The 26955-nt window shown below is 34.3% G+C and overlaps 1 protein-coding gene across 1 annotated transcript; it reads right to left on the bottom strand.

The window, feature by feature from the left end:
* Positions 1-20083: 20083 nt before the first annotated feature.
* LOC127118629 (WRKY DNA-binding transcription factor 70) lies at positions 20084-24922 on the bottom strand. Its single transcript, XM_051048858.1, has 3 exons — positions 24500-24922; positions 20688-20789; positions 20084-20499 (listed from the first exon to the last, which is right to left on the bottom strand). The coding sequence occupies exons 1-3, from the start codon at positions 24883-24885 to the stop codon at positions 20268-20270; spliced, it is 720 nt and encodes a 239-aa protein (XP_050904815.1). The 5' UTR covers positions 24886-24922; the 3' UTR covers positions 20084-20267.
* Positions 24923-26955: the final 2033 nt, after the last annotated feature.

The following is a 26955-nucleotide window of genomic DNA, read 5'->3' as shown; positions in this document are numbered from 1 at the left end:
ACCACTTTCTTATCCGCTTGCAGAGACGCAAATAAAGCGAATATCTGAGCTTCATCTTTCACAAATTCCCCCACCTGCCTAGCAGATAGAAATCTTGCCTCATCATTCTCACCAACTTCAGAAAACCGCACCGTCTTCCTATAGCAGTTGATAAACACGCCATAGAATTCTAGCCAATTCATTCCCAGAATAATATCAATTTGGTGCAAGGGCAAGCACACCAAATCAACCACGAACTCTCTCTCAAAGATCGTCAAATGACAACCTCGACAGACAACAGAAGTTTTCACAGAACCATTAGCAGGAGTATCTATCACCATACTTCCACCTAGGGACGACATAATCACACCAATCCTGGTCGCACACTCATACGAAATAAACGAATGAGTAGCACCAGTGTCAACAATGGCAAGCAATTCAACATTATTAATCAAGCAAGTACCTTTAATCAGATTATCTTCTTTAGGAGTTTCAGTCCCACTCAGAGCAAACACCCTACCAGTAGTATGAGCTGCAGTAGCCGCCTTCTTCGGTTTCGAGCACTGCGAACTGATATGGCCTTTCTCGCCGCAATTAAAACATGTCGGACCAGCATCCTTACATTCAGTAACTCTATGTCCAGCCTGACCGCATCGGAAACATCTCAGCACTTTCTTGGTACAGCTATCAGCACGGTGGCCTGGCTCGCCACACTTGAAACATTTACCAGCTATGGGAGATCCTCCCCCACTTGGCTTCTTCTCATCGACCACTTTCTGCTTACCTTTACCATTTGGAGATGCATAAGGACTACCACGATCCTTATTCTTCTTCTCACTAAGACTCTTGTAATGAGCAGTTCTAGCCTTGCTATCTTCATCAAATATCCTGCACTTATTAACCAGTGTAGGAAACCTACGAATCTCCTGGTAACCAATGCCTTGTTTGATTTCGGGACGCAACCCGTTCTCAAACTTGACACACTTGGATTCCTCAGCATCAGCATTATTATAATGAGGACAATACTGCACCAGCTCCTCAAACTTCGAAGCGTAATCAGCAACAGACATGTTACCCTGTTTCAGTTCTAGAAATTCCATCTCCTTCTTACATCGCACATCAGCAGGAAAATATTTCTCCAGAAAGGCCGTCTTAAACCTTTCCCAAGTCATCTCAGCACCTGGTACTGCAATTCTCTGGCGAGTGTTATCCCACCAGTTTTCAGCCTCTTCAGATAACATATGCGTACCAAACTGCACCTTCTGTGCTTCAGTACACGTCATCACCCGGAAAATCTTCTCAATTTCCTTCAGCCAAATCTGAGCACCATCTGGATCATAGCGCCCTTTGAATGTAGGAGGGTTATTCTTCAGAAACCTTCCCAAATTCCTAAACTCGTCGACCGGCGGATTCTGCTGCGCCTGCATAGCCTGCGCCATAGCAGCCAAAGCCTCAGCAATCGCACGGTCATTTTCTCCAGCCATACTCTGCACAACACAACCACAACCGTTAAATATCGACAGTGTCATTTACACCAATCGACCAACAGGGAAAATCTCACATTATGACTCGACTGGACTGACCATGCTCTGATACCACTAATGTAACACCCTTCTACCCCAAACGACATATTTACATAGATTATCAGAGTACAACATGTAGAAGAGTTTACATTTTCTTACAACATAACACTTATCGCATCACAACATAAAACATATTAATTATTTTATTTAAATTTCGCAGCGGCCAACCACACAAATATTATCATTCATCATATAATAATTCATAAAAATGTTTCAACATTATCTCAACAAAATATCTCAACATATTAGTCATCATAAACAACTTAAATAATAACCAATTATCTATCGAATCCCATAACCCCGGTGTCACATGACCAGAGCATTTGACTCGACTCTGTAGAATAACTCTACACTTATTCTTCAAACCTCAACAATAGCTACTCCGCTTTATCTGCACATTGCTCATCATAGATGAACATAAACACATGCAGAAGGGGTGAGAATTACATTATTAAATCATAATATAACGGCAGAAATATAAACATAAATATGCCAACTTAGCTCATCATAATCATCATTATCAACATACTCGTGAACATCAACAAACAACATATCAAATGCAATGCACACACCCATGCATGACTCAACACGACTCGGTATACCCATTTTGTGACCAACTACAGGATCACCACTCCCAGATTCATCACCATAGAATCCGAGTTCCCCGTAAGGAACCAAGCCTCTCAACAAGCCCGGAGTCAACAACATCATTGGAACTCAGTCCGTTCATCACTAGGCATCGGCCTTTCATGAATGCATGCACACCAAGCATGCATCATAATCAACATAGCAACAACAACATCATATAGTCATGTTATCATCATCATTAACACATTCTATCATAAAAACATATCACATCATGCCACATAATCAAACACAGTATTATCACACTCTACTAATATCTATACCGCTCAAAGCAACGGAAATGATCCCTCGTATACCATGCATCAGCTAAGTTACCTCGCTCAGCCTAAACAACAAAAACTGCACAACAACAGCCCAGGAAAGACCACAAGTCTGCCCATACGCGTATAGCCTATGCCCATACGCGTATGGCCCACGCCTGACCAAATCCATACGCGTATTGGCCATTCCCATACGCGTATGCTACGCGTATCACTTCCCCATACGCGTACCACCAGAGACCATTTCACGTTCACAATTCCATCTTCCTCATCCATACGCGTATTGCCTAGTGCCATACGCGTACCAGGCCATCTCATACGCGTATTGCCTAGTGCCATACGCGTATGACCAGAAACCAGATTTCCAGATCTGCAATGGCTCCCTCTGCTACGAGATCTATCCAAATTCATCCCTCCACAGTCCAGATTTCACACAAAATCACTCATATCATCTAATACAATAGTCCCCTATTCGATTTCACAAGTCCTAACATCATTGCATATAATTTCTACGAATTCCTTCGATTAAAATCCTAATTTCGTTCATCCAATATTTCACCATTTTCAGCATATTATTGTTTAATAAGGTTCAGACCCCTTACCTCTTTGGATCGAAGGAAGCTCTGAGCAATCTTTGGCCTTTCCTCTTCCTTCTCTTTCTCTTCAGCGTTTCTCCCCCCTTTCTCTGACTCTGAGGCAAAAACACGTGAAACAACCTGAGTCTTCCCTTTGGCCTCTTTTATCCAATTTCCACTTTTACCCTTCCACTCTTCATATTCCATTTATTTTATTATTTAATTATTATTAAAATAAATAACACTATAATAATAATAATAATAATAATTCCCAATATTATTTAATAATTCCTTTTACCTTCCAATAATCATATTAAATAATATATAAATTACTCTAACAATATTTGGGGTGTTACACATCTCATATAAGCTGGTCCACACAATTGTGTCTCTTTCACAAGATGAACAACTAGATGTACCATTATGTCAAAAAATGATGGAGGAAAAAACATTTCAAGCTCACACAAAGTAATAACGATTTCTTTTTGCAACATTGGTAAGATCGCAGGATCGATCACCTTACTGCAAATTGACTTGAAGAAAGAACACAACTTAGTTATAGAGCTTCTTACTTTTTCTGGAAGAATAGAACGTATACCTATTGGGAGAAAATGTTCCATTATAACATGGCAATCATGGGTCTTTAAACTCTTTAACTTGAGGTCTTTCATAGACATAAGTCTTCTAATATCTGAAGAGTACCCTTCTGGAACTTTAACTTCACTTAGAAACTTACACAATGTTTTTTTCTCCTTTCTAGATAGAGTATAAGCAGCAGGCGGTAGATATGTTCGTTTTCCTTTCTTCAAGGGTCCTAATTCAGTTCTTATTCCCATCGCTATCAAGTCCTTTCTTGCCTTAAGGCCATCCTTAGACTTTTCTTGTATATTGAGTAACGTGCCAATAACACTTTCAAATACATTTTTTTCAATATGCATAACATCAAGAAAATGTCTCACATACAAGGACTTCCAATACGGCAATTCAAAAAAAACTGACCTCTTCTTCCACCCACTTTTGACAAGTGTGTGGGCAAAAGGGTTGCCAAACTGAGTATCCAAATCTTTCACCTTTTCAAAAATTTGATCACCCGTCAATATAGGTGGAGCTCTGCCTTGTTCTATCTCTCCATTGAACGCCTTTCTCCATCTACGGTAGTGATGATTTGAATTTAAGAATCTCCGATGACCGAGAAAGACATTCTTCTGACCAAACTCCAAGCGCTTCCAATCTGTTTTATCTTCACAAATAGGACACGCACATTGACCTTTTATGCTATACCCTGATAGATTTCCGTATGCTGGAAAATCATTAATTGTGCCAAACAACATCGCCCTCAAGTTGAAACTTTCTTTCCTATATCCATCATAAACCTCCACACCGGTCTCCCACAAAATCTTTAAATCTTCGATTAAGGGCTTCAAGTACACGTCTATGTCATTCCCTGGTTGTTTAGGTCCAGAAATCAACATAGACAACATCATGTACTTACGCTTCATACATAGCCATGGAGGTAGGTTATAAATCATAATAATCACAGGCCATGTACTGTGTGAGATACTCTGGATACCGTGTGGGTTCATTCCATCAGTAGATAATGCCAAGCGAAGGTTTCTTGATTCTTCTCCAAATTCAGGATAATCATTATCAATTTTCAACCACTGTGGTGAATCTGCCGGATGTCGATACTTTCCATCTATAATTCTTTCATCTGCATGACAGGTCAAGTGTCTTGAATCGGTTTCACTACGAAACATGCGTCTAAATCTCGGAATAACAGGAAAATACCACAAGACTTTTGCTGGAGACAACTTGTTCTTATATCGTGAGACACCGCATTTAGGACACTCATTTAACGATGCATACTCATTTCGAAACAAAACGCAATCGTTTGGACATGCATGTATCTTATCATAGCTCATGCCAATAGAGCACAACATCTTTTTGGTCTCATATGTTCGATTGGGAAGAACATTATCCTCAGGAAGCATATCTTTCAAAAGGTGTTCTGCTACCGGGGGACCTTAGAGGGCGCTTGTGGAAAAAAAGCGCCCTCTAAGGGTAACCTTAGAGGGCGCTTTCTAAAAAGCGCCCTGTATTGTTGTCCCTCTATCTCCTCCTTATTTTTTCGCTTCACCTTAGAGGGCGCTTTATTACAAAAGCGCCCTCTAAAGTGCGTTGTCTATTCCAGTTGTTCACTCCTTATTTTTTCGCTTCACTTTAGAGTGCGCTTTTGTAATAAAATGCCCTCTAAGGTGCGCTGTCTATTCCAGTTTTTGGCATAGTGAATGGAGGGATTGATTCAAACATTACCGTACAAGAGGCACTCCATTACTTGTTGTTGTGGTCCAAGACGCAGCACTTCGAGCTCATTGAGTCGGCATCCATAACACTTTAACGGTTGCGTTCGTCTTTTAATGTGTTGCTGAGTTTGTGTCATAAAGTATCGAGTCTCTTATTTCTAGACTCTGATGCATGAGTAAACACTTTGGCGGATGGACATTTAAGTGCTAAATCGTTACAGTAGAACCAATCATGATACATACCACTAAAAAATAACCAAATGGATAAAGGGAACCGAAGGTTGTTTGGCCAGAAAAAATAGGAAATAAAGACGAGGTTATTGATCGGAAGTTTGGAAGTGAAGGAGTGTCAAGTTACAGATCGGAAGCTTGGAAACGAATTAGTGGTTTCACATTTCCTTATGGTGTATTTGTGGTTGTTTTTGCGGAAGAGAAGAAGAAGAAACCGTCAATGGTGATGTGAACCGCGACGGAAGGTGTTCGTTGGGAGGTAATGGAAGTGAAACAATTAGACGCGGTGAGGCCGAAACTATTTTTTTTATTGGTTGTTGAGGTGTGTCGGTTGTGTTTATGGAAACGGATCAGAGCGGATTTGCGGTCTGAAAGGGTGTTGTGGGGGTTCACGGTGGCGGTCCGGTGATGGAAAGGTGGAGAAGATGGAGTTTTGTGGCGGCAGATTTGGGGGTAGCCGGAAAGGTTGTTGACGAGTTGGTGCGGCGGCGGAAGGAAGAAGATTTCGGTTTTCTCTTAATCTCTTTTGAGAAGGTTGGTGTTAAAGATGGAGGGTGAAACCGCGGTTTGTGGAAGGTTTGTCGATGGTGATGCGGTTGTGAATGGAAGGTTGAGGAGCGGCGGTTGGGTTTTGTGATGTGGAGAAGAGGAAAAATTTTCTATTCTTTCTTTCTTTTTTCTTTTAGCGTTGGAGAGAGAATGTGAAGGGGGAGTTTTGAGTGATGAGAGAAAAGTGGAAAGTAACGTTTTTGTGAGTGAGAGCAGAGAGTGGAGAGGGAGACGTGAGGTTGTTGTGAGTGGGTGCCCTTGAGTGTAATGGTGAGTGTCTCAATTTATTTTTATTTCCTGCTTATTTTTGTTACCGTTGGTGAGGAGAGAGGTAGACGCATGTGAGATAGATGCAAGGTGGAATTTTATATTACCGTTGGAGATGCATTAGCTGTCAAAAAAATAGGAATCCAATGTTGATCTCATTTATTTATTTTTTGCAAACAATTATTATTTATTTAAGGAAATATACTCATAAAATTTCTAATCAATATTTGATTTTTAAAAAAAAATCTAATTACTTTAATTAAATAACTAAACCAAAAAAAGTGACCGATTATAAATAAGGACCGGTTATAAATGAGCTCGAAAAATTAAATCGGGCACACTAAAATGATCAACATAAAATATACTTATTGAAAAAATACAACATTTCTTCAAATTCTGAAATAAATTTGCACCGGTTAAAAGGCTCAGGCAGGCCAAAATGCAATCGAAACAGTCACTGAAAAATATAACGGGCACACCAGTTTAAACTACATGAACCGTAGATTAATAATACTAGGGTCTGCAATTTTAATTTCGAAACTTTTTATCTGCTGATTTTGTCCGTACTTGAGAAAAGATTCAACCGATTTGTCTGTATTTTCAATAAATTTATTCTGACTGATATTTTAGTTATTATTCATGATGGAATGCATGTCATGCTGTGCATATGATGCAAATTCAAAATGAAATCGATTTTACAAAAATTTAAATATGCTCGGACAAAATTGGGGTATGACACAGACCTTAAGAGAATTACTGTAAATTTTATCGTGACTCTAACTGATTTAAGTGAATAGATGGATAATTTAGAAAATCATGTGAACAACACCAATAACAAGGGGAATCGGCAAAGAGGCAGGGGAGGAGAACATGTTAGGGTTTTGCGGGTTATGAACAATCAATGTGTTGTTATTATTGAAAATATATGTTCTGAAGAAGAAGAACCCTACGAGGAAAAGTTAGTTGATCATTGGATACTACATAACCATGATTATCGAGTGAAGGATGATATTTCATTATTCTATGGAAATATGGAAGTGGGGGAGTTTATGGATTGTCAGATCGATGTTGACAAGTTCTTTGACATTATGGGTATTCCTGAGAAAAAGAAAGTTAAGATGGTGGCAATCAAGTTGAAGAGTGTTGTTGATATCAGGTTGGATAAACTTGTTATTCATAGGCAAAGGAAAAGGAAGAGACAAATGAGATCTTGGCGAAGAATGAAGCAATTGATGCTAGAGCGGTTTTTACCCGAAGATTATGAACATATTATTTATAAGATGTATATTGAGTGTGTTCAGGGCAAGATAATTGTGATTGAATACACAGCTGAGTTCCCGTGTTTCTCTGAGCATAATTAATTGGGAGAATCAGAGATCCAGAAGGTAGCTTGATACATCAGTGGTTTAAAGGGATCATTGCCAAAGAAGATGGGTTTATAGATTGTATTGACCGTGGATGAGGCATCCGGTCTAGCTTTGAAAGAAGAATTGATGGATAAATATCCTCAAAATTTCTCACCTTTAAGGTATTCTCCCCAAAATAGTTATTAATCAGTAGGTGACAAGGAAAATAGTGTAGCAACCAGGGATTCCAACCTTGAGAATAAGGGGACTAGCAGCTCTAGCAGTATCTAGCAGGGTAAAGCATCAGTCCAGAGGAAGAATAACACATATGCTAAATCCACTAGAGACATGTATTATCGTTGTAATGGAAGAGGTCACAAATCAAATTTTTTTCCAATAAGGATAATCGTTGTTGTTGTGGAAGAAAGGGAAGAGGAAAAGGAAAGAGTAGGACGTGCAGTTGAGAACGATGAATATGCAAGGGTTGGGTTTGTAGAGGAAGAATCTGATGAGAGAGTAAATTTTATGTTTCATAGAATTTTACTAGCATTCAAAGATGAAAGGCAGCGCAAGAATTTGTTTAAATTACATTGTTATATCAAGAACAAATTATGTAATCTGATTGTGGATAATGACAACATGGAGAATCTGGTGTCACATAAATTGGTGGATTATTTGAAGTTGTTCACAGAGTCCCATGAGAAGCCATACACCCTCGGATGGGTAAGCAAAGGCTCTCAAGTTCTAGTAACACTAGCTTGTAGGGTTCATATCTACATCGAAAATCATTACAGAGAAGAGGTACTTTGTGATGTTCTTGATATGGATGTTTGCCATATTTTACATGGTAAGCCCTGGAAGTTTTATAATGATATCACTTATCAAGGACGAGATAGCTTGATGATGTTTACATGGGGCACACATAAAATGCTATGGCTCTTGTTTGGCACTTTGATAAGAATTCATGAGGAAAGAAGTCTAGTTTCTTGCTGATGATGCAGAGTGAAAAGGAGCTTGATAAGGTTATTAAAGAAATTGATTTTTTGTCCAATGGTGATTAAAAGGATGATGATTTGTGTAAATAAGGAAATGATAATTCTAGAAGAAGTGCTAGGGATCCTAAAGAATTTCAAGGAGTTGATTGCAAATGAACTACCAAGCGATTTGTCTCATATGCGAGATAAACGTAAGTTAAATTTTTCAATGTGAGAGACGATGTGATGTTGTTTTTGCATAAGGAGAGGTTTCTAGTCGATACTTACAGCAAACTGCAGCCAAGCAAGTATGGTTAGTTCAAAGTGACCCGAAAGATCAATAATAATGCTTATGTGGTAGTTCTCCCAAATTCCATGAATATATTCAATACTTTCAATATTACTGATATTCATGAATATCGAGCAGACAATGCTTTTTATGAAGAAAAGAACTTGGGGCCGAGTTCTTCATAGTTGGAAGAGATTGATGCAGGAAGATTTTTTAAACCATCCAAATTTGTTTCATATCCAAAAATTGCATTTTAATATTTTTCCGTGAATTTCTATTTTATTTATTTATTTTTAATTACAAGCATATTAGGGTTTCTTTTTTTTCTATTGTATTTCTGTTTTGGATTTAAAACCCATTAGGATTTCTTTTTTCTGTATTTAAACACTCTTCGGAGTGTATGTCAGAATTATCTTTTGATATAATAAAATTCAGTATTTTTTTTATCTGGTGGATTCTAGAGTTTATCTGACAAGTTTTACGCTTGCAATCATGTGTTCTAATTCTAGGTTTAGCGCTTGCTAATCCCTAATGTTTCCGACTGCATCATCAATTAATGTGTAAAGACCATTTAACCATAAATTTATAAAATCTCTAAACAATGTATCAAATCAATATTATTACACACATTTTTTACGTCTTAAAAGTTGTAATATAATTTGAGTTAAGGTGTATAAATTTTGGAGAGAGTAGGCTAAATTATTGATGTTAAGCACTAAATTTCTTCATTCATCTATTAATTAGACTTTTCTTTCTTTAACCACAATAAGAAATTTAAGGGATTGATCCTAAGCTAGTTACATTGTCTTTTATTGATACCTTTTTACTTATTTTTTATTTCTCTCTTCTTTTTCTACAATATTGTTTTCACATATTCATGAATATACTCATATTTTAAAAAAATATATTAAATAGTTAATTCTTGAATTTTTACCCAAATACCCCTATTTTACCAAAAAAATCTCAAAATAACCCAGTTTTCAAAAAAAATCTCAATCTACCCCACTTTGAAGAGGAAACGCCAGACCAATTGGCGCCTGCTCTTAAACTTAGAGAGGAGGCGCCAATTGGATTGGCTAGTGCTCATTGTGTTGCCAATCCAATTGGCGCCTATGTGTTAAGCTTTAAAGGAGGCGCCAATTGGTCTAACACCTGTGTGTGTTTTGTATTTTTTTTTAAAAACATTGTACATGACTGATAAAGTCGAAATCGGACCAATTTATATTAATAGTAATAGCCATTTACACAAAAAAGACTAATGTCGATGACCGAGATCACCTAACCGACCTTCAGTCCCACATCCCCTAGCTACCTGAACTCGTGACCCTAACCCATGTTGATGATTCACCCCAGGTGTTTGAGTATCTGAGGGCCCAGGAACATCACCATCAACTGCAGGAGATTGCCTCAGATAGTTAGAAAAATCAGCGTAGTCTTGTGTATGCATCGAAGGGGTACCTCCATAGTCTTGTTGGAAGGCAACCGGGACGATTGAAGGGAGACATTGGTGTGAATGATGTGTCAAGGAAAGGTTTAAATGATTGTTGTGGTGTTTGGTAGACATATGGTTGTTGAAGGTTTTGGTTTTGAGATGTTTGGGCTTCTTGGCTATGTTAGGAGGAGGGACGGTTGATGTTAAATGATTGTTGAGTATTTTGGATAAGGCAGCTATGATAGGGTGGTGTGTTGGGTGCATAACGATGTTGGGTCTCTTGATGATGATCTAGTTATTGATGGTGGTACGGGGTATGCTCTTGGTATTGTGGTTGAGTGTATGGCATGTTAGGATTGTATGTTTATGTGTTTGTGAATCATAAAGTTTGATGGATATGAGGTTGTGAGTAGTCGGACTGACAATATTGTTAGGGGTTAGATGTTGAGCCTTTTTGTGTGTAAGTTTCCTGGCGTGGGTCGTATAGGTACATATCCTCGGCGATGAACTTAAATCCAACCGATCTGTACCAAGCCATATAATTACGACTTGGTTTTTCTTTAGTTGGCATCACAACGTTTGTTAAGACATGGTCTTGGCGGTGCTTCCATTTACGACACTCAGATCTAGCGAAGCTTTTCCATGGATTAAAGTTCCATTGGTCGCTAACTTTGCGTATATGTCATTCTCCTAGATTTGTCGGGGGATCTGGGATGTGTTGAAGCATACCGAACTGCAATTTAACACAATCACTATTGTACATCTCCACAGTGGTGAATCTTATGGTCAGTGTGCATGCAGTCCAAATGGCTGCGTCTTGTTCGTTGATTTCATGGTCATGACCCAAATTTAGATATGGACGCCAAATGAACTGAAATGTGAACATATGTTAGATTATAAATTTGGTAGAAGAAATTAATAAATTATTATGAAATAATTAGGTTAATGGCCATACATCTGTCGGTCGATGGTGATCCAAGAGATTGCGATACTGGGTAATACAGTGTCTAGGACATTTGTTATAACTCATACCACGTGCCGACCATCTGCACCATAAAGGTAAAAATATTATTTAGAGATAATAATCGGTAAAGGTAGTAAACATAATCCATTTTTAAGAACTTACTTATGTGCAAAAATGAATTTATTATCCCCCGACCAAGACATTATTTTTCTTATATGTCCAAAACCAGCGAGTTCGACATACAGTTGAATCATCGGGTCCATGTGTACAAATTTGTGGACCCGAGTTCGAAACCTAAAAGCATCCTATAAAAGAAACAACAAAATATGTTACTTTATAAAAGATAAACAACAAATTAAGTATCGTTATTAAAAATTATTCTAGACAAATAATAGAAGAATTAAACGCTTACATAAGTTGTTATGTTTGCAACTATGCCTCTGTGCGATTCACCCATTGTGAGGAGAGACATCTTGTCGGAGTAAATGCTGAAAAGTGCTTCATTTGCAGATGAAAGAGTTTTTGTTGTTGAGGAAGAAGTGAGTGTTAGTGAGGAAAAAATGCGAGACTTTCTTAGCTATTTATAAGGTGTGACATGAAAAAGTATAAATGCATGGATAATGGTGATTGCATGTGCATGCCAAATGGTTTGGCGCCCATGTGCAACTGTCACATGCTAGCGCCAATCAAAGTGGCGCCTCCCTAGGCTTGCATGCATGTTACATCTTACCTAGCCCGGCGCATGCATGGCTCTGCATGCTTAGTTACGAGGTTTGCATGGAAGACAAGGTGGTGCCCTAAAAACATACGTACCAGGAACTGTTGCAATTATGGAGACATTGCCGACATTTACGCCAGACAGAATCTGTGTTGGTGGAAATAAAATCTTTCACCGTCTCTTTTGGGGCGTTTGAACCGTGCATCAAAGGTTTTGCATTCTGCAAACCTAATATTCAAATTGATGGAACATGGTTATACGACAAGTACAAGGGTAATTTGCTTATGGTTGTTGCACAAGACGGCAACAACAATGTCTTTCCCATTGCCTTTGTTCTGGTTGAAGGTGATGGTGGTTGGGGTTTCTTTCTTCGACATCTCAGAACACATGTCACTCCACAAGGCAATCTCTGCTTGATTTCAGATAGACATGCTTCCATTAAGAGTGCTTACAATAACCATGATAACGGATGACATGATCCTCCTTCTACCCATATCTATTGCATTAGACATATCGCACAAAAATTCATGCGTGCGATCAAAGATAAGAACCTTCACAAAAAAGTGGTGAATGATGGGTATGCTCTAACTCAACCGTCATTTCAACATTATTGTGATGAAATTAGATTGTCTAATGCAGATGCAGGAAGGTGGGTGGATAACATACCAGTAGAGCAGTGGGCAAGGGTATTTAATGGAGGCTGCCGATGGAGCCACATGACAACAAAAACCTTGTGGAATGCATGAACGGCGTATTCAAAGGCATTAGAAATCTACCAATAACCGCATTGGTCAGAACAACCTATTTTACGTTGGCCTCTACCTTCGCAACCAGAGGTGAAAGATGGAGTGCAGTGTTAATGTCAGGTCAATTATTTAGTGAATGTTGTATGAAAGTGATGAAAGAGGAAACTATTAAAGCTAGCACACACGCAGTTACAATCTTTGACCGTCATAGGCAAAACTTCAATGTACAAGAAACAATGGACCATAACGAGTGGATGCCAAATCTATCCTATGATGTTAGACTAAACAGAAGTTGGTGCGACTGTGGAAAGTTCCAGGCCTTTCCAATTCCTTACTCCCATATCATTGCGGCATGCGCACATAGTCGCCAAGACGCTTACAACCATCTATCTGATATTTACAAGGCCATTACCGTCATGAATGTCTATAACGAAAACTTCTCAGTGCTAGTAATGGAGGAATATTGACCTCTATATGAAGGGGACATAGTTTGACACAACAATGAAATGCGAAGAAAGAAAAATGGACGGTCAAACAACACGCATATTAGAACAGAAATGGATATGACTGATAAAATGATAAGACTATGTAGTATATGTTGTCAACCAAGACACAATAAGAACAATTGTCCCAATCTAGGAGCAACATCTGCATCTTAAGATAATATCTCCTTTTAATTTTTGTAACCTTGGATTTTTATATATCATTATCTTTTTGTTACAACAAGGTTAACAACAAACATCACTATAACATAAGCAAACTTAAAACAGAACATTTCTAACTGATTACAACAATCAAACTGATGTCATATCGTCCAAACATCATTTCCCTAGCATCCTTATCAGTTTTGACTCGCACCCAACCAAATATACTATCGAGTCTCTCAATACTTCTAATTTTTCCCCTTCTGGTATTTTTCCACCTAACCAACGAATCATCTCCCTCTTCAGTTGATCGAAACTACAGATGTTCCAGAAGAGCACCAACATCGGAGGTTTGTCTCTCGAATAAATCACTTTTCCATAGCGGCGACGAACACCAAACATGTTTGCAATATGATGAAATGAGATGTGGAAAAATGATTCATACAACACCTCTATTTATAACACAAAAAATTGCACATTACATTGAGGCGTCAGACCAATTGGCACCTTCTCTTCCAAATAACACATGGGCGCCAATTGGATTGGCAGCACCATGTGTTGTAGCAAATCCAATCGGTGTCTCCTCTCTAAATTTAAGAGCATGCGCCAATTGGTCTGATGCCTCATCTTCAAAGCGGGGTAGATTGAAAAAAAAAATTAAAATCAGAATTATTTAAAAAATAATAATAATTAAAAAACAGGAATATTTGAATAAAAAATTCTGAATATCTTCAAAGCGGGGTAGATTGAAAAAAAAATAAAATCAGAATTATTTAAAAAAAATTAATTAAAAAACAGGGATATTTGAATAAAAAATTCTGAATCCTCACTCATATTTTAAAAAATGTATTAAATAGTGAATCCTCACTTATTAAATTTTGTGAAATTTGAAATATTTTTAAGCTCGACTTCATTTTTTAAACGTTAATCATATCTTAATTACATATGATATCTTAATTCCTTCACAATAAAAGATAATAGAGAATCATTGAAAAAGAAAAGAAAAAGCAAAATCTTATGAACCGTAATACCCAAAAGACTGAAACAATGCCAGGAGAACATCAACAAACCTCCCAACAAAGTCACCATCCCAACCTCCATAATATATATATATATATATATATATATATATATATATATATATATATATATATATATATATATATATATATATATATATATATATATATATATATATATATATATATATATATATATATATATATATATATATATATATATATATATATATATATATATATATATATATATATATATATATATTACCAATTATCAACTATATATATAGAGTAAGCTAATTGAAATATAACAAGAAAGATGGCTCATGTTTAATGCCTTAAGATTATTAAGTTCAGGTACAAATGTAGTGTTAAAGTGTTTTAGGTATCATGGGGATTAATATTCCTGAATAAACAAATGATCATGGGCTAGTTTATTTTAGTTTTAAAAAAAATAGATTTTTTTTTTATATTTTTAAAAATAAATTTTACAAAAATATTTTTTAAAATATTATAAATTTTTTTAAATTTATTTTTATAAATTAAAAGACTCATTTTGATATACTATAGCATAAACTTAAATTATTGAATCTATAAACCTAAATTATTGAATCTTAAAATATAGTCAAAATTACCGTTTTTTCAAAAAGTTCTATTTCATAAATAATTTTTATGAAAAATTATTTGAAATAGTTTTAAAATTAAGTGATATTTTAAAATTTTAATATCCAATTTTTTTTGGTTGATAAAATGACAAAATATCTAAAATAACATTTTAAGAGTAACTATTCAAATCAAATTTTTACTTAAATTTTTTATGAAAGCTTCTTTTGTAAAAAAATTTACATTAGAATATATTACACTATAAAAATTATTTTAAAAAAAAGTCAAAACAAAGCTATAAAGATGAAATTTTTCAGTATCATTGTTCTCCTTATTTGTGTTGTGGGCTTCAGACAATTGGTAGCAGTGGTTTTGGATTTTGTGGTTTTAATTTATTGGTTAATTACTTGGTAGTTTAGTCTTTGTTGACTCTATCTTGGCATTACTTGGTACTTTCCCTTATAAAAAATATAGAATTAACACCATAATCAAGTGGTCGCTTAATCCAACTTATTATTTAAGTTAGCAAATCCTTCTACTATTTCTTAATTCAAAACTTTTGCTTGAAAAATAAAGTTGTTTGCAATGGGTCAGACTCACGTGAGAAAATTAACTCGTCAAAAGAAAAAAGAAACATCTAGATAAAGCTTGTTCTCATTGGAGGAAACATCAATTACCCTTTCCAATGAGAAAATACAACTTAGAGGAGATGAAAAACAGTCAAAAAATTACACATTAGAAGACTTTTGCTATCTACAACAAACCATTTCCACGAATACTGAATCTTTTCATATATATATATATATATATATATATATATATATATATATATATTTCTCTTATTGATCTGGTGGAGATCGAAAATTATGAAGGTTAGCACGAGTGCTTTGATAGTGATGATGGAAAAAAGGTCTCTAGGTAACATCTACAAATAATTAGGAAGTATTGTTGTAAGTGGTATTGTGTTAGTTCAAGCATGTAATGTTACGGCCAAACTATGGAACATGCACACTTAGGAAATACTTGTGTTCAAATCAATTCCAAGAAGCACAACACAAAGAGAAACCTAGACTACGTGCATTTTAACGTGTAGAGGCTTACTAGAGATCCCACTGGTTCCAAATATTTTGTGATTTTCAATGATGATTTTCTCCATAGAGTTTGAGTATATTTCTAAAATCATAAATACAAATTATTTACCAAGTTTAGAATCTAGAAGACAAAGGTAAATAATCATATGAGAAGAGAAATCAAATACTTATGGTTAGATAATTGGAAAGAGTACATTCATTCAAGCTTCCAAAAAGTTTGTGAGGAACACACTATTCAAAGGTATTTTTCATTTTAAAAGTCGTTGCAATAGAATTGTGTAGCGGAAAGAGTGAATAGGTCTCCAATTGAAAGAGAAATATGTCTCTAGTTAAATGTTGGATTCTCAAGAGGTTTATAGATATAGATAACTAACATGGTGTATTATCTCATCAACACGCGAATATAAGCTTCATTGGAAGGTAAGTTATATATGAGGTAAGGATAGGAAACCCCGTCAATCTTTAAAATTATAGGATTCTTAGGTGTCTAACTTATATTCATATATCATGTGAAGATTTACCCAAACTGGATGCAAGGTTGGATATATGTGTCTTTCTTTATTACACAAAAGGTGTGAAATGGGTCCGAATATTAGTGTCAAGGTTCAAAGAAAATTGTGATCAATAGAAGTGTTTTCGTTGATGAGAAGTTCATGTTGAAGTGGTTAGTTTCAATAGATATGGCACCATTGAAAGGGAAAACTTAGAACATTGAGGTGATTTAGATGGATATTGAGCTACCACATGTGAATAATATGCTAGTAGTAGATAACCACTATTCAAACTACCCTCTAATACGCAAATTGATCATGAATTGGAAGATCTAGGTGGAGTACACAATTATTCTCTTGTACATGATGATAGAGAGAACAATTAGATTATTCCACTAGAAAGATACGGATATGAAGACTATGTAGTATATGCACTTATTTCTAGTTTAAGGATCAAACCACCTTTCGAGAGGCTCACTACTACAAAGTAGACCTTTTGTAACACCATATTATAACGACCTTTCTGTTAACCGTGGTAATAACTCTTTTTTGATGTTTTTTTTTGTATTTACTAAAAGACGTTTCACTATGATCGTAGTTAACAATTATGGTGAAATGTACCTAGAGTGAAAGGGTTCGAATCCCAACACCAATAATTTTCTATTTATCCTGACATAATGGGTTTAACGTTGTATATCACCACGGTTCTTATAATTAACTATGGTGTAAGGTGCAATCATTTCATCATGGTTCGTATTATCAACTGTGGTGAAAGGTACATATAAGCGAAATCAACTCTCGCTTCAGTACATAACAGTCGTCTCTCTCAAAACAAAACTTTAACATCTCTTTCAAAACAAAACCCTAACATCTATGTCACTCGTCTCTCTCATATGGAAACTCCAAACTTATGCAGCGAACTCATCTTCTTTGAAGGATTACGTTTGCTGCATCAAATCTTAGCAAATGACTACCTTAATTATAAGTTCATCTTCACAAAAGTTTATGTTTCAAAATATGTTTATGTATTATTGTTTACGTTTCAATAGTTTGTTTCATATTGTTTGAACTTTTTGCTTGTTTTAACTTGTAGGTATGGATGGTGAATGAAAAAAATTAACGAGAATGAAGCTAAAGTGAGCGCTGCAAACTTGTGTGAAAGACCCAGAATGATATCCATTCAAAATTAACACAAGTTTGCAACTCTCACTTCAGTTTCATCCTCCTTTTATTGTGGATGCCATTATGAGACAAATACGTTTCTGAAACATTCTATGAGTTGATTTATGTTGTTGTTTTTATTAATAAAAGTTTATGTTATATGTAGTTTATGTTATGTGTTGATGATTTTTTATTTTTAATAAGAGTTGTTTGTTGTATGTTGTATGTTGTTTAAGGTTTGTTGTTGATGAATGTTGTGGTTAATGTTTGTTTAAAAGATGAGTTTATTATATCTTATTTGATTTAAGTGTTTTTCTAAACCCTTATCAAATATATAACTTTTCATATTACATTATAAAATTATAATATGATAGATAAAGTTATATTAGAAAACAAGTTACACGTTCAATTATAGACAAATATTCTAAAGTCTATTATCTACATTTCGCTCTTTAACCATTAGAACTTGGTTTAATGCTTCTAGTTTTTCAACCGCCAATTTCTCCACCTCTAATTTTGTTTACAAAATAAATAATATTTTGCAAAATGAACTAGAGGTGAAGGAAGGGGAAGTTGAAGAACTAATATCATTAAACCATTTTCTAGCTGTTAAAGAGCAAAATGCGGATAAGGAATTGAAGAATTCTTGTTTAGCATTGAACGTCTAACTTGTTCTTCTAATATAACTTAATTTGTCATATTATAATTTTTTAGATCAGATGGAAAATTATATGTTTAGTGAGCATTGGCAAAATAAACATTCCACATAATTTATAATAAACTCAGTGTATATATCACAACGCACTACGCCAAAAATGACTTTTAACAGCGCATCTTAGACAGCGCTTTTAAAAGAAAGCGCTGTCTAAGGGGGGGGCTTAGACAGCGCTTTTAAGATTTCAAAAAGCGCTGTCTAAACCTTTAGCAGCGGAGGTTTAGACAGCGCTTTAAAGCGCTGTCTAAGGCTAAAAAAAGCGCTGTCTAAGGTCTTGTTTGGCGTAGTGACGGTTGTTTAGAATAATTGTTGTTAAATGTTATGTATTAAAGAATATCACAATGATTGTTTGAAGTAATTGTTGTGATAGGTAGCATGCTACATAACTTATAATCACAGTCGCACGACCGTGGTGGAAAACATCATGCATACAACCACCTTTTATCTCACAACGATTGGTCAGACGTGATGGTGTCTCTTTTCCAACCACTGTGAAGTGACTTTTACGTAATAGTGATTATAGTTAGACAAAAGAAAGACAAAATGGTGATTGATATGGTGGGGAGGAGATGGAGTTCGTAAAGAAAAATCAGACAAAGGAACACATGTAGTTTACTTCAGAGGAGAATGACTATTCGTAGTAGAAAGATAAATAATCATCTTATAGCAAAGGGGTACTACAATAGAAAGGGTGTCTATGATGAGTTTTAACTTCTATTAAAGTAGTTTTTAGCCTCGATAGATAGATAGATAAAAAATGCATTTATAGTAGATATATGTGAAACCAACCTTCCTTCATGATAATTTATATGAAAAATTTACAAGAAACACATTCAGAGTTTTTTTAATATGTGTTAGGACATTCTAATTTGTAAATTGATGAGGTATTTGTATGGTCTAAAGAATTTCCCAATACAACACTTTGATTCCTACTTGCTTTAAAACTAACATGTTTTAGTTCACACGATATTTGTTTAAATTTAAATTAGCTACAAAAGACATGATATATGATTTTTGTGTCTATGTTATAAGCTTTAATGATGACTTTTTTATATTCTTATTATTGTAAATCAATGATATGTTCATTGTTGTTAATTATTTATATTACATAAATAAAATGCAAAATATATTGAAAAAAGAGTTTGACACAAAGGTTTTAAGTTGTTATTAAGAAAGATTTTTGTGATGGAAAGTCAAAGGGTTTAAAGTGCAAAAATTATGTCTCTCAAAAAAACTAATATTAAAAAGGTGTTGGAAATATTTGAAATGAACTATTTAAAAGTTGTGAATATTTCATTGACGAATCATATTAAACTTTCGTGAGATCAATGTCTAAAGATAGATGTAATGAATATTTCATTGAAAAATCATATTAAACTTTTGTTTGTTCAGTGTTTAAATATAGATATATAAGTAGAATATTTAGCCGTAGACAACATTGGTGTTGATCCATAACAAATTCAAAATTTATTTGTTAAGAAAATTAAAAAAAAAATAATTGAAGACTATACAATCATATATAAAAATTGGAGGAACAAAATGTTGAATCAACCAAAAATAGAGAATTAAAAGTGAATTTAAGCAAATGTTTTTATGCAGGAATAATTTTTTTGTACCGATCAATGAGATGATCAAATTTATTTCAATATCAACAATCAACATTACTCAAAACATATAAGCAACTAATTAAGGACTCCATTGCTGGACTTTGAAACAAACACTAACACAGCATCAGCAACATCATCAGACACCACTAATTCTTGCTTCTGTTTATCTGTAACATTAGTGGTATTGTTGCATGTATGAATGCCAATGTAAGTAATTTGATACACATCAGGTTTGTCTTGTGTTTTTTGCACCTGTTTGATTGCTAAGCAGCCGTGATCATGCTTAAATGTGCACCTGAAATAACTCCTGTAATGTTTTAATATTAATTTAAGGTTGTTGATAATTGAACCGAACTAAATCATATTAAAAATTTACTTGAATTAAACAAAGCTGTTTTAGTTTATTAAGAATCGAACGGAATTAAAATTATTGGTTTAGCATACCGTTTCAAAATTTTGAGCCGTATCAAACCGTTAGAAAGAAAATGAATATACCTGGGGTATTCAGAATTCATGATTCCCTTCTGTCCATACTTTTTCCATGAATGATTATCAACAGTGGTTTGGGAAACTATGGACCATGTATCTGCACACTTCCTACATGTGGTAAGCAATTCATTGAGAATGGGAGGGAAGAATGTCCTAAACATATCATCATTCTTCAAACATACAGAACTGGTGTTTGAATAGAGAAAGATAAGTGTGGCAGATCGATGTAAGAGAATTCTTTATTAATATCTTATTTATTTATTATATTTTAGTTTATTTAATTATTCAATTAATTGTAATTAATAAAAATATTTTAGTAAATAAAACTTATTTATTTTAAAATTAATTATTCTCTATCTGCAAATTATAACTCAATTGACAAAAATCAATATTTCAATATTGAAATCTAATAATAAAGTTTGAACTATGACTCTCACTATGGTGTATTTAAATTTTTAAAGATTATTACCACTTAGTCTACATATAATTTTTTTTAATTATTATCTTAAAAAGAAATATATTGAATTTAAAGAGAATAACTACTTTGAGACAGTGTAATTTTTTATTTTAAAAAATACATAGATATTATAGTCTTGAAGGTAGGAGAATGTTGGATTGAAGGGGTGTTTGCAATTAGGCAGGAGGTAATTAAGCATTTCATAGACATTTTTAGAGAATTGGATGTTGTTATACCTTGTCTTGATGATGTTGTATTCCATTCTCTTTTAGATGATGATAACCTTGTTTTGACGACACCCTTTAGTCTCTGGGAGTTAGACTGTGTTATTTCTCATTGTGATGGTAACAAAAGTCTAGGTCCGAATGAGTCAAATTTCTCCTTCCTAAAAAGGTTTTGGAATTTTTTTAGAGATGATTTGGGAATCATATGTTTGACTAATTTCACTATTTTGCATCTCTACCTTGTAGTTTTGGATCATACTTTGTGACTTTGATACCCAAGGTTAAATCTCTCACTCATTTAGACGAATTTAGGCCAAAATATTTGGTGAGATCTTTGTATAAGTTGATCGCTAAAGTGTTGGTCACTAGACTTGGGCTTGTGATGGATAACTCATCTCTGCTAATCAATTAATTTTTCTTAAAAGGAGAATGTTGGTTGATGGAGTGGTGATTGTTAATTAGGTGATAGAATTGGACATAAGATCCTAGAATGTATGTCTTATTTCAAAAGTCAATTTTGAGAAAGTGTATAATTATATCGGTTGGAGCTTTATGAATTATATGCTTATAAGGTTCGTGTTTAATAAGAAGTTAAGGGCTTCAAAAAGAGCTAGTATGTTTGTTGGTAACCTCCCGGTGATGGTTAATGGGTATCAACCTCAAATGAGTATCATCCAAAAGAGCTTGAAGCAAGGGGTTCCTCTAACTTTTTTCCTTTTCCTACTTGTGGTTGAGGGGTTTAGTGACTTAGTTGATATGGTTAAGTAGATTTGTCTTTACTTGGATTTAGGATTGGATCGTTTAATTTGTTAATTTCTCATTTTCGTAATGCAGATGATACACTTCTTATGGAGGATTATAATCTTGTAAAACTGTGGAGTGTTAAGGTGACCCTAAGAGGGTTTGGGTTGGCTTTGGGGCTTCAGATTAATTTCTTTAAGAGTAATCAAATAGAGTTTAATGTGGACATTTCCTTTCTAATCTCTACAAATGATTTCCTTAAATGTGACATTGAATATTTCCTTTTAAGTACCTTGGATTGGCGATAGGGGATAATCATATACTATGGTCTACTTGGGACCCTTTAGTCAATTTGGTGACCAGGAGGCTCCATTCTTGAAAGCACAAATATGTTAGTTTGGGAGAAAAGGTGATTCTTCTTAATTATTTGTTTAATACATGCTATTCAAATATTTTTATTATCCTTTTTGAAGATACATGTTAAGATTCGAAAGAAGCTTGTTAGGTTACATAAAAGGTCTCTTTGGGGAGGGGTGAAGGGAGAATCTAAGATTTCCTATGTTAAATGAGATATTATCTGTAAACTTAAGAAAAAAGGGGCTAGGAGTCAAACAACTATGAATGGTTAATTTATCCTTTTTAGTTAAGTGGAGATAGAGGTTGCGTTTAGATGCTTCAGCCTGTGGTGCTTCAGTTGTTTCCTTTATTCGAAACGGAAGGATTTTTGGGGTTCCGATCTTCTTTTGTTTGGTGGAAAGATGTGTCTCTTCTTGGATACAAATAGGTTGAACTTTTTGATTGGTTTGTTGATGGTATATATCCTTAGGAAAGTAGGGTTGGATCTCCATAATTCCTTTTGGGAGGACCCTTGGCTAGGTCTTATCCCCCCTAAGTTTAAGTTCTCTGGTCTATTTTCCAACTCTATTTAACCAGATGCGCTAGTGGAAGAGATTGGTCGGATGGAAAACTGGGAACTAATTCGGGATCTTAGGTGGATATATCCTTCTTTCTTAAAGAGTCATGTGTGTTTGAAAATATTCTCTCAATGCTCCAATATGTTGTTCTCTCTCAAGATAGAGATAAGTGGATTTGAAAATATTCAATAGAAGTTTTTTGTTGTCAGTGCTTGTCATGTTCAATTTGTTGGCTCCTCGTCACCTCCTCTGGCCGAGATCATGATCATTCACCTCATGATATGGAACAATTAGGCTTCTCCTAAAATGGTGATCTTCTTTTGGAAAATTCTACAAGGTACACTCCTTTTAGAGAGAACTTAAACAAAATAAGGGTGATCAGTGATCCTAGTGGGATATCTTGTCCCTTTTGTGAGGATTCAGTTGACCCAGTTTTTCATCTTTTTGTTACTTGTGAGTTAGCTTTATTGGTGAGGTATAGGATCTACGAATGGTTGGGTTGGAATATGATTCTTCCTAGTGATCATATGCTTCTTTTTGAGTATTTTCTTTCTTTAAGTGGTAGGGCGAAATTTAGAGGTGATTTAGTTATGATTTGACACATTGTAGTCTAAACCATTTAAAAGACCTATAATTATGATATCTTTAATGGTGTTACAAAATCTCTAAAAGAGGTGGAAAAGAATAGCATTTTATTTTTGCTTGAAATGGTTTCTATGTAAATCTGATGTAAAACTCAACTGCGTACTATAATTGACTTTAAAATCCTATCTTCTTCATTAACCTATAACGGATCAAGTGTTCGCATTGATTTTAAAGCAGATTTTAATATGTAGTGTTTTTTATTCATACGGTAGATTTTGATTTGTGGACGATGGTTCTAGTGGTAAAAGATGTGGACGATGGTTCTAGTGGTAAAAGATGTAACATGAATCCTAATGAGTTAGTTTTATCTACTTAGACCTTTTTCTTTTTGTTAGATATTTCTTTGTACCTTGGGAATCTTAATTGGAATTATTTATATTTTTGATGATTTTCACTTATTCTATTAATATATTACTTTAGCATTAAAAAATTGTATTTATCGAGGTCTTTCTAATAAGATATTGATATTTACTGACAAAATTGTTAAAACTTACTCAAATTTATGGTACAATCTTATCTAAATGTCTAACCATGAATTATGTACTTTATATTTCATTCAATTTTAATCTCAATTAATTTTGTAAAATTAGTTTCATGAGTTCATATTTAATCTTTTAATTTTTATTTTAAAATAAGTTTGTGTCAAAACTATCCTTCTGTCCGTACAGATCCCTGTCATGAAACCATGGCAGTCTAGTAACTAAAATTGCCGACAAAAATTAGGGTTTGTTTTGTAAGAAAAATAGCATGACAGGATTACTACTACTATTAATTATATGTTAAATAAAAATAGAAACTTAATTTAATCAAAAAAATAATTAAATAATTAATACTAACCTTCTTTTGTAGGAACCTCTTAAACTCTTCTTTACAACACTACCAGCAGAATCTCCGGCCGGTGGATCAATCCCGGTGTCTGACAGCACCGGCGATCCGTTTTCGCCGGGATTTAGCAGATTCAGAAAATCCTCACAACCTGGTTGAGAGACAATAGAAAGAGCTTCTGTGAATGATCTCAGCACATTTGCAGCAAGTTTGTACGATAAAAGAGAGCCATCACCAAAGGGATTTTGCTCATTCTGAAGAAGAAATTTGAGTTTGGTTGCAGCTTCTTGACCCTTTACAAGCTCTTTGATTATCACTCTCTTTCTCACACTTTCAGGAATGTTGTTATTCATTTTCTGTATAAGATTATTAGAATGATATAATGTTTTATATTGCATTTATAGTTATGTTTAATGCATGAAAATAAGTGGTTCACGGTGCCTTTCAAAAGACTAGGGTGACGTTTGAAAGTGATGTAGAAGATGACGATGGCGCTATCTACTTTTCTTTAAATTAATTACAAAATTGTCAAAGTAACTACAGCTAATATAACAGTTATTTATTTTTGACTTTTTAACTAGTACCATAATTTAACATAATTGTTAAAATGATGCATTAATTAAATAGAAAACATAGTGTAAAATTATCAAAATTATTTATTGTTACCGGTGTTTCCACAAATAAAAATACAAACTGCCTAATGCAACACTTCACAAGTGTTGTTTGCTTCTGAATTAAAAAATTAACCTTCACTTGCATATTTTCTTGTCATTTTAGAACACACTCAATATTATTGATTGTTAATAATTTTTACAATAATCCCCCACTTGTTCTAATAATGACAAGACCAATTCTAGAAAAAGAAAGGAAGAAAATGTTAATACAATTAAGTATCTTTCAATTTGAACTTATCCTTAGTAAGGATAACGAAAAGTTTAATCAAAATGTTAGATAGTTATGCTTTGAACTGTTATCTCTTATGATTATGCTGGTGTTACCTTACACACATTCTTTAATGGTTCTCCGCCAACATCTCTCGCCTAGCACTATTTATGGCCATGTGTTTTTTCTGTTTTCGTAAATTTTTCATAAGAGAAACTTCAACTTTCACTTTGAGATGATATCATCTCAAAATTCATATAGGTGAAGTTCATTTTATATCTATTTCTTGAGATACATATCCTTGATATAGAACTTCATTTAGAGTTTGAAAAAACTCAACCCTCAATATGTAATAGTCAACACTGTCAAAGAATGTTGCTCAAACATCTAAATCAACGACTTGTTATTACCCATTCAATATTAGGTTTACGTTTGTTAACTTCAGATTGGGTTACTACTGTTGTCGGAACCCTTATTCAAGGAGTTTAAATCACATACCTCTCGAGGTAGTCTTTACTAAATCTCTAACCAAAAGTTTAGTAAATGGATCAAGCAAATTATAGCTCGATCGTATATATGTGAATGAAATGATTACATCCTTGATCAATTTTCTCATGAAAGAATGTTTAAGTCCTACTTGCCTAGACTTTATGTTGTAAACTTTTTTGTATACTTTAGGTAAAGTGGCTTGACTACCGCAATGTGTCAATACCCTTGAAACATTGTCTTTAATAAATGGAACTTTCAATAGAAGGTCCATTAACCATTCAACTTCTTTACCAGCGAAAGCGAGAGCCACAAACTCTGATTATATGGTTGAGAGAGTGATCCATGTTTGTTTCTTGCTATTCCAAGAAATTGCACCCTTAACTAGTGTAAATATCAACCAAAATGCAGATTTATGATATTCAACACTCGATATCTAACTCGCATTGGTATATTCTTCTAATATGACAGAAAATATGCCATAATGGAGATCAAGATTTTTGGTTTTTATAAGATAGTCGAAAATCCTAATGATGGCCTTTTAGTGCTCACCATTTGGATTGCTAGTAAAATCTACTCATTTTACTAACTGCAAATGTTATGTCGGATCTAGTACATTGCATGCACTTTCATATTCCAATTGATCCACAGCTCTTCCATCATTCTTTTGAAGTTTGACACTAGGGTCAAATTGAGTACTCACTTTCTTGAAATGTAAGTGTTTGAACTTATCAAGTACTTTCTTAACATAATGTGTTTGACTAAGTTCATACTCCCCACTTTTTGCTTTACTTTGATACCTAAAAGTGTGTCAACTAGTCCAAGATCATCCATCTTGAATGTGGAAGTCATAAACCTCTTTGTTTTCTAAAATTCCATTCATCTCATTGCTAATGATCAATATGCAATCAACATAAAGACAAAGGAATATCACAATATTCTCACACAACTTTGTGTATAAACATTTTTTACAAGAATTAGATGAAGAAGGTTTTTAGATAATCACACATGATGATGCAAGAAGGTTTTTAGATGAAGTGAGAGATAAAATTCTGAGAAATTTAAAGTAATATAGTATGAATTGCAATGAGTACCTTAGT

This window comes from Lathyrus oleraceus, chromosome 2 (genome assembly GCF_024323335.1).
Source record: "Lathyrus oleraceus cultivar Zhongwan6 chromosome 2, CAAS_Psat_ZW6_1.0, whole genome shotgun sequence".
NCBI classification, from domain to species: Eukaryota; Viridiplantae; Streptophyta; class Magnoliopsida; order Fabales; family Fabaceae; genus Lathyrus; species Lathyrus oleraceus.
Note: the sequence above shows the minus strand (reverse complement) of the source record. Positions and strands in the feature narration are given on the sequence as shown.